General features: G+C 41.3%; 1 protein-coding gene across 1 annotated transcript in view; it reads right to left on the reverse strand.

The window, feature by feature from the left end:
• Window positions 1–4,174: 4,174 nt before the first annotated feature.
• The window catches only part of LOC310992302 (alpha-1,3-mannosyl-glycoprotein 4-beta-N-acetylglucosaminyltransferase A-like), a gene marked incomplete at both ends in the record, with an annotated part of 34,886 nt that continues 26,616 nt past the window's right edge, over window positions 4,175–12,444 (reverse strand). The window contains 4 exons of the mRNA XM_083980316.1: window positions 4,175–4,293; window positions 4,455–4,515; window positions 6,376–6,454; window positions 9,463–9,656. Of these exons, the coding sequence (XP_083836442.1) occupies window positions 4,175–4,293; window positions 4,455–4,515; window positions 6,376–6,454; window positions 9,463–9,656 (453 nt within the window). The remainder of the gene's footprint in view (window positions 4,294–4,454; window positions 4,516–6,375; window positions 6,455–9,462; window positions 9,657–12,444) is intronic.

Below are 12,444 nucleotides of genomic sequence, written 5' to 3' on the forward strand. Positions count from 1 at the left end.
ATCCAGTACAGGCAGTGACAAATCAAAGATGGAAGCTACATGAATGAGGAGACAGAACATAGACAGTCATGTATCACATTGTTAGTTTTTACTTTTAGATCAAACTGTCAGAGTAAATGTAGAGTCTGTACTCACTGGGATCAGTGCTGTCCCTTTAAATTGAGGAGGATCTGATGTAGTACTGTATGTATACAGCTCAGGGAAAAACTGAGACCATTAAAATGATCAGTTTCTCTGGTTTTACTGTTATAAATATGTGTTTGAGTAAAATGGACCCTTTTGTTTTATTCTATAAAGTACTGACAACATTTCTCCTGAATTAGAAATAAAAAGCATTTATTTGCAGAAAATGACAACTGGTCAAAAAAGATGCAGTGTTTTCAGAGCTGGAAAAATGCAAAGAAAACAATCATTTTTAAATAACACAACACTAATGTTTTAACTTAGGAAGAGTTCAGAAATCAACATTGGTGGAATAACTGGGATTGTTTCACAGGATAGGGAACAGGGTTTCATACTTTCCCTCATTAAATATGACTTGGTTCAGGTGATGAAAAATGTGGAGAGCTGTATCTGAAATGTAGATGTCCATTTGTAGTGTGACTATAAAACAGGTTTGAGTTCTTCATTTAAAGCAGTACTAAAGAACTTTCAGTTTTGGTTGAGTTTGGCGGCACCTGTGGACGAAAGCGGTAGTGTTTTGCCTGAAGGAAGACTCCATTTCCCATGAACACTAGCGTGAAGCCCTGTAAATATCCTGCATTAAAATTAACAGAAGACATCAAAACTAAGTTTCTGTTTCCAGTGGATCATTTCAAAGTGAAAACACAAACATAATCCATTGCTAAAGTGCCGTTTTGCCTGCTCCCTCCTTGTTGTGACTCGCAAAAGTGAAAGTGAAAGTAAAGTGAGAGCCGGGTTCCTACCATGCTCCTCAAAGCTGCTTAGTGCCAGAGAAAGAGATACAGACCCCCTCAGACCATGACAGAGGTGTCATTCAACTTGTTGTAAGTCGATGTATCATCACAAAAGTTATGAAAGTATTTTATGAAGGTTGAAAAGTTACTTAGTGCTGGTTTAAACCGTTTGTATCACAGTTTCAGTCCACAGAGACATGCACACAGCCTGCCATCAGAGACATAAAGCAGCTTCAACAGCAGGTATGGGAGCGAATGCAACATGGTTAACCCACTACAGAGCTATCTGACCCCTTTTCCATTGCCAGTCGAGCTTGCTTTTCTGTTTGGACTGAGGACACACAACTGCAAGGAGAAATATCAACACATGCACTCACAGAGCACACACAGGGGCACACTGCAAAAAGCTCAAAATCTTACCAAGAATATTTGTCTTATTTCTAGTCAAAACAAATCTCATTATACTTAAAATAAGACTCATCACATTAAAAAGTAGCTTGTTTTTAGACACTTTTTAAAGCAGAAGTAAGTGATTGGCTAATGCTGCGTTCCAGGCAGACTTTTGAAAACGTAAATTACAGCTTCACGTCACGACTTACGACTTTGTAGCGTTCCAGGCAACCCACTCGTGTTTTTCCGACCTGTTTTACCGGTGAAAGTCACTATAACGGCCACTCATAACTTCCGACCCGTGAAGTCGTACCAGATCGAACTGGTACGACTTCACAGGTCGGAAAAACACGAGTTACGGGCTGCCTTGAACGCACCATAACTTCTTGTCAGCCGATGGAGTTAGCAACCCCCGCCCTCGTCATGGATCTATTGGTCCTCGTCCCTACGTCACCACATTCACGCGCATCCTGCACACACAGCCCTTCATGCTGTTCTCTCTCCTCATTGGACTTGTAGGATACGAGAAAAGTTTTCTCCTCGGCTCAGAGCAGAGCAGAGGGACTGACAGACCCGTGTTTCGGTCCAAACACTCTATGTAAGTGATTGCTGTCGGAAGATATAACTATTTAAGACTTATATTAACACAAAAATATCGATTACTTCTGCTTTAACTTAACAAGCATATTTTCACTTGAAATAAGTAGAAAAATCTGATAGTGGAGCAAGTTTTTCTTTCTTATTACAAGCACAAAAAACTTGCTTTCACTGGCAGATTTTTCTACTTATTTTAAGTAAAAATTTGTTTGAAAACAAGTGAAAATTACATAAAAACAAGTAAATTTTTATGTGACGAGTCTAATTTTAAATGGAAAAAGATTAGTTTTGACTAGAAATGAGACATTTTGACAAGAAAGACAAATATTCTTGGAATTTTGAGTTTTTGCAGTGCAGCGAGGAGTGAGATGTCAGCTACTGTACATTTGTCTTTCATATAAATGGAGATAAGACTTTAAAGGGATATTTCAACATTTTGGCAAATTCTCCTATCCTATTGGCATAATAGCAGTAGGTTCATCACCTTTAATTGTCGGTGCAAGCTGTTTTTAGATCGGTGGGGCAGAGACGCTAGCTGTGCGGTACTTTCCCATTGAAATATCCCTTTAAAAATGTATGAGGACCGTTCACCCTGGAGGATCTTTGTTCAGTGGCAGTCCAACAAGTGAGCTGTTTGAACTACGTGGTCCTCCCTCCTCACACAGCAGCAGGTTCACACACTGGAGGTGTTGCTTGTCCAGTGAGTCCAGTAGCGAGCGTCTCTGTCCAGCAGGGGGAGCTCTGTTCGGCTCGTTGCCTCTCCTCTGTGCTCGTCAAACTTTAATGAGAATCTGACAGACAGGAACAAGAATGAGTGTCAAGCAAACGTGACACACACCCACACACACACACACACAAAGGCTGCACGCGAGTTCAGTAGATGGTGACCTTTGGGCTTTCCTCCACAGAACAAGAAAGCATGTTCTTATCTAAAAGGCCAAACAGAGCTATTCAACACTGGTTTCCTCTTCCACCTGCTCAGCAGCCAGGTCTGACAACATGGATACACACCTGAGGAACTTCATACCTCTTAGTTTTTCTCAGTTGGTTTGGCTCATTTTTCGAAACAGAAATTACATCCTCAAACTTTGGCAAAACAGTGATACAGTTCAGCACAATGATTTTTTTTATCTCAAGCAATTTGCCTGGTAAAATAAAGGTTAAATAAAATAAAAATGCCACAGATCACTTGCAAAAGCACATCTCTCTCTCAGAACAGTTCACTATGTGTCAAAACTAAATTTCCGTCTCATAGAAATAGTCAGTTTCCCCAAAATGCATCGTCCCTTTGGCATCGTGTGCAAGGCAAAATGTTTAGATGTTTTGTCACTATGGCAGAGGACCATTGAAATGTCCATCTCTCAGTCTTAGCCCAGTCCTTCATTGACAATGGTTAATGTACTAGTTTTTTTTTAAATCTAGCTAACAGAATACAATTGTGTATAAAACTGAAAAAATAAAAAAAAATAAAAATAAAAAACAGGATTTTAGGGTAAGAGTAGCCTATAAGGTTTGACATCACACATTGCACTCCTACTGTCAAGGAAAGGTAGCCATTTTTATTCACACGTAAAGTAACTTCCATTCATCAGAGTAAGAAAAGGTATACAGCATAATATACTGTAATATAAACACAAGGAAAATGATATATAGCCTACAGTGCTGTAAATAAATATATCTATAAATATAAATAAATATATCTGTACTTAATCATTTGCAAAGGTGTACAAAGACATTTGCAATTTGATGAAATGAATGAGAACTACACTGCTAAAAAAAATAAAGGGAACACTTAAACAACACATTGTAACTCCAAGTATATCACACCCGTGTGAAATCAACCTGGGATGATAATTTTGATTTACATTGATCATTTTTATGTTATTTTGTTCTCAACACACTCTACTATATATTGAATAACGATTTTAAACCGCAATATTTCATTAATTGAGATCTAAGATGTGTTGTTTAAGTGTTCCCTTTATTTTTTTGAGCAGTGTACAATTCTGTTGTGAACAATTGCTGAGTGGTTTGGAGGTTTGTCCATGTTGTTTTGAGAATGTAACTTTTGTTTCGAAAAATGAGTCAAACCAATGGAGAAAACCTGTAAAATGTCATTACTGAGTTTAACATGGGTGTGTGCAGCAAACACCTTTCACAGTGCTGCTTTTCAATTGTGTTAAGTGCTTACACTGTTTTACTATTATTGACACTGGCGCCCACACACACACTGGTGAACACACACACACACACACACACACACTCTCAGGTCAGACCTCACTCAGCAGAGCCCAGACGTCAGAGTCAGAATGAACCACCAGGCGCAGAGCGGAGATGGGCTGCAGAGCTTCGTCAACCTCACCCTCAGCTACTCCGTTCTCAAAGGCCCCTGAAACACACACACACACACACACACACACACACACACACACACACACACACACACACACACACACACACATGAACACACACATGAACAGACAGAAAAGTCAAAGAAACAAGCAGCTACTCTTTGTTGAATGTGTGTGAGTAACAGATGAATGGGTTTACCGATGATGATGAAGTTGTTATCAGACTGTCTGTAGTGAGATGAGCTGTTTGCTGCTGACGCCTGCAGGAGACAACACGGACTATGACATCACTGCAGGTGTTCTCTTCTCAAGACAAAAAGCAGATCCATCATTGTGTATGTATGCTGTCCCTAACAATCTTTAAAGGGATAGTAGCATTTTTTTTAAAAAGTGGGGTTGTATGATCTACAAATAGCCCCTAAGTACTTTAATTGCAGTAGAAGACTCTCTGCACTCCTCCCGTTAGCAACGCCAGCCCATAGCCCTGCCCAGAGATTTACAACATACAGTGTTGTGAACAGACCCAAAGAAACGGCCTATTTTCGCGGCCTAAAAGAGGTTTTACCTGAAAGAAAATACACAGTTCCATTGTTCACTATAATATAATTTTTTCCAGCCCCTCAAAGTGCAGGAAAAAAGCAGTTTTTATTTGGACCTAACCAACTCACGTATCCCTCCGCCCAGGGTTAGCGCCCCCCCCCGATCAGCAATTAAAGTACTTAGGGGCTATTTGTAGATCATACAACCCCACTTTTAAAAAAAATGCTACTATCCCTTTAACTACCAGCAAGTGACAGCAAATTGTAGTTAAGCTATGTAGTTCATGTAGTTAGTCTCAGGTGTTAGAGTCATGAGCTGGGTGTGTTAGAATGGAATGCTCCACTGACCCCTGCTATCACTGACTCTTAATGGTGGTTCTGCAAGTTTTCCAGATATGACCCACCCTGTTATATTTAGTATTACACTACTGAGGACCTGTCACACACTCCAATGTGTAATGTTTCAAATTATTAAGACTTACAAATAACATCATCTAAATCACACAGCGTAACTCTATTTGCTTATGTCCCACTTCTTAGCAAATGAGTGTGTTACACAATAATGGCAAACAGAATCACATACTTTCAATGGAATAACACACACACACAGACACACACAGGCCAATACATCCACAGACCTACAGAGAGGCCCTCAGGTTCCTCAAGTCCCACCATGTCTCTCAGCCAATCAGCCGTGATGTTACAGAGAAGAAGAGAGGATGGAGTGGGTGGAAGCTGCCTCAGCAGGTTGCTCAGGGTGTGCTTTAATGCTTTCAATCAGGCTTTCAGGTTTTGACAGGCCTATTTTATATTTGTATATTATTATTTTAATCTATTTTTAGTGACTTAAAGGGATAGTTCGCCCAAAATTGAAATTGCACTCATTATCTCCTCCCCCTCATGTGGACTAAGGGCTGGGAGAAGTTTCAGAGTCCTCCGTGGCTTCTCTGAGTTACAGGGGGTCTCGGCGTAGCAGTGCATGTCCATATAACGGTTGCAAATGGATACCAACTGTCTTCGTAACAAAAAGACACACCAAAAAACATCCAAATACCTCCATGCTGCTCGTATGCGATTTGTGCCGGCGTCAGTGCGATTACTGACGCTGGCACAAATCGCATACAAGCAGTAATCAGTAATCGCACTGACGCCGGCGCAAATCTCGCGAGATTTGGACGGACCAGGAAGAGGAGCTTCCACTGCAAACAAGCTTGAAATATAGACTTATTTAATATTTTTCGGAAGAATTTCATATTTCGGGGCTTCAATACAAGACAGACATTACATACGAGCAGCATGGAGGTATTTGGATGTTTTTTGGTGTGTCTTTTTGTTACGAAGACAGTTGGTATCCATTTGCAACTGTTATATGGACATGCACTGCTACGCCGAGACCCCCTGTAACTCAGAGAAGCCACGGAGGACTCTGAAACTTCTCCCAGCCCTTAGTCCACATGAGGGGGAGTAGGTAATAAATTAGAAATGAATAAGAAATTTCAATTATGAGTGAACTATCCCTTTAAAGGTCAGCACAGCACACACACACGCACGCACGCACACACACAGAGGCAGATGACTCACATTGCTGGGCAGCACCTCCACTGTGGTGTTGAAGAAGTGATCTCTACTTGTCTGAATGTTTCCAGAGCGGAACAGGAACCTGCAGCAGAGGAGACAGACCAGCATCCAGTGCATTTAGTAACATACCATAATTACTGAACCACACTGTGGGTCTTGTTGACCTCTGGAAAAATCACTTCTATTTTTAAGCCTGTGAATATTCTCATTTGTCCAGGTCATAGTCATCTCAAGGAAATTTAAACCGAACGCAACTGGACTTGGTTATTTGTCTAGGAAGAAGTTTCACCTCTCATCCAAGAGGCTTCATCAGTTCATGTAGCATCTGACCAGGCTGGGACTGGTCCTATTGGAGACTGCTTTTATCTTTTGCAAAGCAGAGATTGAAATGTGGTCAGCGTGCTCTGAGGAGGATAACACAGCCAGTCCGTCAAGGGATCATCCCTATGTTCCCCGCTTTTCCCCAAAAGGACCCGGGGAACATGCAATTTTTGGTCCCATACCTGGAAGTGGAGTTGTGACTTTTTCTGATTTTTGCCTATTTTTGAGTCAGAAGTTGAGTTGTGACTTGTGAGAAGTGTAATTGTCCCATTGGTTGGGTTTAGGCAATGAAGAAGGAGTTGGTTAAGTTTAGTAAAAAGACCAGGTAGAGGCTAGACAGGCCAGATAGATAGAGAGAGTCCAGATAGGTAGAGAGAGTCAGCAACAGAGGGGAACATAGGACTCTTTTTTTGAAAAAAGGTCCTATGTTCCCCGGTAACAGTGGGGATGTATTGTGACCGGGGAACATAGGACCCATTTTCTGGAAAAGGGGAACATAAAAACGAGTGTTTTCTGTTGCAGCCACTGCACATTAGACAGGCCTGCTCACTGTCTCATTAAAACCCAGTAACCCACCTCTTTTCCTTGGCTTTTCACACCACATAGGTTGTTGATTTTATGTGCATAGATATTTTATGTGGGTGAACAGTCTATTTATTTATTTATTTATTATGTTTTATTGTGTTATTTTGTATCTTTAGTACTTTGGAAGCTTTGGAAACCTTTGTGTTTATTATTGGGCTTTATAAATAAAATGGATTGGATTGGATGCTAGCATATAAAACAAAAATGGTGAACATGGCAGCATTACAGCAAGGCTGCAGACTTGACATGTTTTTCTTTTTCATCCAGGTGAGATTTAAGACTCTTCACAAATGTACAGTTTATATTTTATAAGTATCTTATGTTTGTGTCTGGGTTTGATCTTTGGCGCCTGTAACTGTGAGATAATCACCCTGCTGTTGTTTAAATACCTGTTCTAGGATTTGCATACATTTCACAGATCACGACAATGTACATTTGTTTTTCTGATGGTATTTGCATTGTGTGTTTGCTGTGTGTGGGGTGCTGTTTCTATGCAAGCAAAGACTGCATGGTCCCTTTGTCTTTGGAGTTGATGGTGAACAAAGAGACGAGAACAAACAATTCAATCAATGCACGTTTAAATGCACCGGAGGCGGATTCAGGACACGTACTGTACTTACTATTCTTTTAAATGAGTTAAATTTCATTTAATTACAGAGCTGTGTGCTGAGCATCATTTGCTTAACCTCTCCTGTTCGCTCTCACTTCCTCTTTTGCTCTGAATATGTGACATGACCAGTCACCTACACTGCACTTGTGTGCGTGAGCCAGTGAGAACAGGAAGCACAGTGTGTATTATGCAGATTAGTTACACAAATATAGTCTGAATGAAGGCCAGTAAAGATAGGTGCAACATTAAAAGTGCATAATTTACCTCAAAGGCACAAGGTCAGTAACAGCTGTTCATTATCCTGTTGCATTCAGCTCTGGTGGTTATACCCAGGGGACAAAATCCCAGTTTTTTGGAAAACAGACAGGGAGCGTTGTAAAAGGTTTGACAGCAGAAATGATATCTAGGAACTTCAAGGATTAAAACCTGGGTGGACAACCCAGTCAACTAGCTGCTGGAAAGCTACAGGGGACAAAACCCCTTTCTTGGGTCATTTTGCTGGTGAAATTATGTAAATGCAAATATTTAGCAATGGCATAAATAGTCATACAACTATAAAATTTGGCAGAGAGTATCTTGACACATAGGGGGAGGCATGAAAAAAAGATTCTGGGGTTTGTTGCAACTCGATTTTAAGATATCACCCTCAACATCCCAAAAAAGACAAAGAAAAGTACTGTTCGCTTTATTCTCATGAAAATTATTATTTTTCAGCACTTTATGGAGAATATCTATGCTTAACATGTATATAGAAAATGTCCTTAATTCATAAGCTTCCATTTGAGTCCAAGATAGTCTTTCTATCTCCAAAGCCCCACTTGCTGTGGCCAACGGTCTTCTCTATCTGTCTGTTCACTTTGGGGAGACCAGAAATAGAATGTTTTCTGATCATGTCAGTTAACATGGAGTTTTTCACAATAGGTGTTGCATTGTTTGGAGACAGCCTGTAGCTTTCCAGTAGCTAGTAGAAAGGCTATCTTGGACTCAAATGGAAGCTTATGAATTAAGGACATTTTCTATATAGCCTACATGTTAAGCATAGATATTCTCCATAAAGTGCTGAAAAATAATAATTTTCATGAGAATAAAGCGAACAGTACTTTTCTTTGTCTTTTTTGGGATGTTGAGGGTGATATCTTAAAATCGAGTTGCAACAAACCCCAGAATCTTTTTTTCCTGCCTCCCCCTATGTGTCAAGATACTCTCTGCCAAATTTTATAGTTGTATGACTATTTATGCCATTGCTAAATATTTGCATTTACATAATTTCACCAGCAAAATGACCCAAGAAAGGGGTTTTGGCCCCTGTAGCTTTCCAGCAGCTAGTTGACCGGGTTGTCCACCCAGGTTTTAATCCTTCAAGTTCCTAGATATCATTTCTGCTGTCAAACCTTTTACAACGCTCCGTGTCTGTTTTTTTGCTTTGCCCCCTGGGTATTAGGACACAAGCAGTGTCCATGTATCTGTATCATCATCGTCTGTCCCATCTGTCCAGACCTCAACTACAACCTTGGCTTTCAATTTATAAAACAGGTCAAGCAGCGTCTCTAAAAGACAGACACATTTGGACTGACCCTGATATGTGGACTGGCTGGTGGAAGCTGATCAGGATGTGGTCACCCTGGACGGGGGTTAAGGCCCAGAAGAAGTCCTTTCCTCTGTACGCCCGGTCCAGACTGTGCTGCTGGTAGTGTTTCAAGCTGCTGCTCAGCTCTGCAGCAGGGTTCTGATGGGTCTGGAACAGAGGCTGCCTCTCAAAGCCCCGATCCTGCAGGGAACCACACATACACACACAAACACACTGGCATCAGGACATTTTCATATGAGTTGGTTTTGACACATATGACTGCCACAGACTTACAGCTTGACTTTTAATGGCAGTATTACCATAGTCTAATCACTGACACTATTATCCACTTCTATCTAAAGTGACCCGGTGACCTGGTTTCATCAGACCTGGGGCCTCATTTATCAAAGAGGGTGTAAAACTGCTACTAAATATTTGCGTACGGCGAAAAGACGAAAATGGCGTACACCCTAAATATTTACACCTTTTTCAGATCAATCAAACTGTGCGTACACACAACTCTCCGCAATAAATCACACAGGACTCAAGAATGTTGCACACGTGAACACACCTCTTACTCCGCCCCCGGAACGCCTATATAAACTATATATGGTCAGCACGTGCATATTTAATTAGCCATGTGCTCTCTGTGGCGCAGCAACTTTTGTGACAACAAAGTGACAACGGAGACAACGGGCGGAGGACGGGGGAAAGAAGCGGAACTTCTCCGCTTCTCCGAAAGCAGATACACGGGCAATAAATCAGTCAGAAAAATGATCTTGCATTTTAATAAGCTACAATAAAAACAAAAACCTCCCAAATCTCAACAAAAGGGAGCAGAAAGAAGAAGAATCTTATGTAATCTGCCCGTTTATCCCAGAAAATCTTTTTTTTTTTTTTTTTACCTAGATGTTAAAACAATGTAGGAAGCAGGACGATAGTTACCATTACTTTGCAGGCCTTCCCACTACACAGTTACAGCTCTACTGGACTCGGTTTAGGTCATTTTCTTCACAGTTCGTCCTCAGGGCCGAGTTGTCTCGCTCTTTATTCTCTCCTCTCTCAGCTCCAAACACACGTGCACCTCGTTAACTCAGGTGACAGAATAATAACAGTCTCAGTAGCTGCAGATCAGTTTGCGCTGCTGCCGATGTGTTTTTAAACTTGGAGGGTTTGATCCTTGTCGGACGTCACACATAGCCTAATCAAAAAAGCAAAATCCACAATCCGCTCTGTTTATTAATTAACATAAAGCCTAGTGTTATTATAGAGCGGGTTGGATTGCCAGCATCAACGGTCCACCACTACCACAATTACTTCAAAAAATCCTACTGTGCTCTTCTAAATGTACTCCGCTCCACTCTCCCTCTCACACTGCAGTTCTCTGACTCAGCAACGGTGTCGCCAATTCCTCCTGTTCCTCAAAAAAGGCGTACGCCAGGGTCAAAATGGGTGTAAATGTCCGCACTTTTCCCCGTCAGGTTTTGGCTTGATAGATCCCAAATTTGGCGGAGAAAAGTGCGTACGCACAAAACGAGGGGAAAATGGCGTAAAAAAAGGTGTATCCACAATGATAAATGAGGCCCCAGTTCGTTTTACATGGTAGCCTAAGTGCCCTAGCTCATTAAAGCTACAGTTGGTAAGCTGACGAAAGTGAAAGTAAACTCCGTGACTTGGTCCAAAATTTCAAGACAATACACAGGTCCCTTTATGAACCTCTGGAGTCAACTCATTCCAATTTTCATGCTGGTACCACCACAGCACCTTTATGTGCCGTCAAAACGGTGGAATTTATGCTAATCTATGCAAATTTGCTCATGTTAACAAAGAATTTCATAAAACTTGTAATACATTTTTTGTTTGTCTAAATGTAAGTAATCAACTCAGTAATTTTCATGGAGATATCTAAAGGTTAAATTTTTTTACCCTATTCACGTGAGAAAAATAAAATAGGCGTATGAATGGGATATATTTGGGTCTTTTTCTAAACTTTCTCCTAATGGGATTCTTCTGGGCTTTTTTTCCTCACTCAGGTCATGTTGAGGATACAAAATCAGTTGAGTTTGCTTCTGTTGCAATTTGTTCAGCGTTGACCCCCTTTTTGGCTTAAAATGACTGGACTACCAGCCTTTTAGCTACTTCTTTACAATGATGCTGCAATGATGAAGAGTCACCATCATGTTTTTGGTTTCCTCTATTTTCCCTGACATCTCAGTTAGTCCAGGTTCATCTCTAGAAGAATCCTGGTTGTTCCCGATTTCTTTATGTCAGAATGAGACTACTGCTCAGAGACACAATCCTGTCTCTGAGTTTACCACAGGCTGACTCCAGGCCAGGTGGAGAAACATCTCAGAAATGAACATGAACATAAGCTAAACTTCAAAAGTCATAGTAAAGTAGTAAAATTCCAGTTCACATTTTAATAATATTTAAGTTGAAGTCAACTGGGCTTCTTTTCAGTTTTTGAAAACATTTGCCTCTAAGCCGAAAGGCTTCATCACTTCTAAAAGGGGGGCGACCGCCATTCCGAAGGACCGCCATTCCGACGGTCTGCTAGTCCGAAAATTCCCGAAGGTCCGTCATTTCGAACTTCCCGAGGGGCCGCCGTTCCGAATGTGTTTTATTTTGAAAATTGACCGGATTCTCTCGTGGTTTGACTTCCTGCCCGGCTTGACACGACCTTTTTTACAGTCTATGGACACGACGCGCCGCGGGGACAGCGCCCGACCGGCCCCTCCCCCTCCCCCTCCGCCTCCAAAGTTTCACCCAGGTGCGAGTCTGATGCATTACATCCATGGTCTGATGCAGCCGCGGCACTCCTGCTGAAAATAAATGTCCTTGCTCTGTGCTTTGGTTAGGTTTAGGCAAGAAAGGAGTTGGTTAAGTTTAGTAAAAAGGTATAGAGGCCAATAAAATCGCAGTTAATATGTATCTCCCCCGGGAGTCGAACCCTGATCCACCGCGTCAAAAGCAGATGCTCTGACCACTA

This window comes from Trachurus trachurus (genome assembly GCF_905171665.1).
Source record: "Trachurus trachurus genome assembly, chromosome: 10".
Classification (NCBI taxonomy): Eukaryota; Metazoa; Chordata; class Actinopteri; order Carangiformes; family Carangidae; genus Trachurus; species Trachurus trachurus.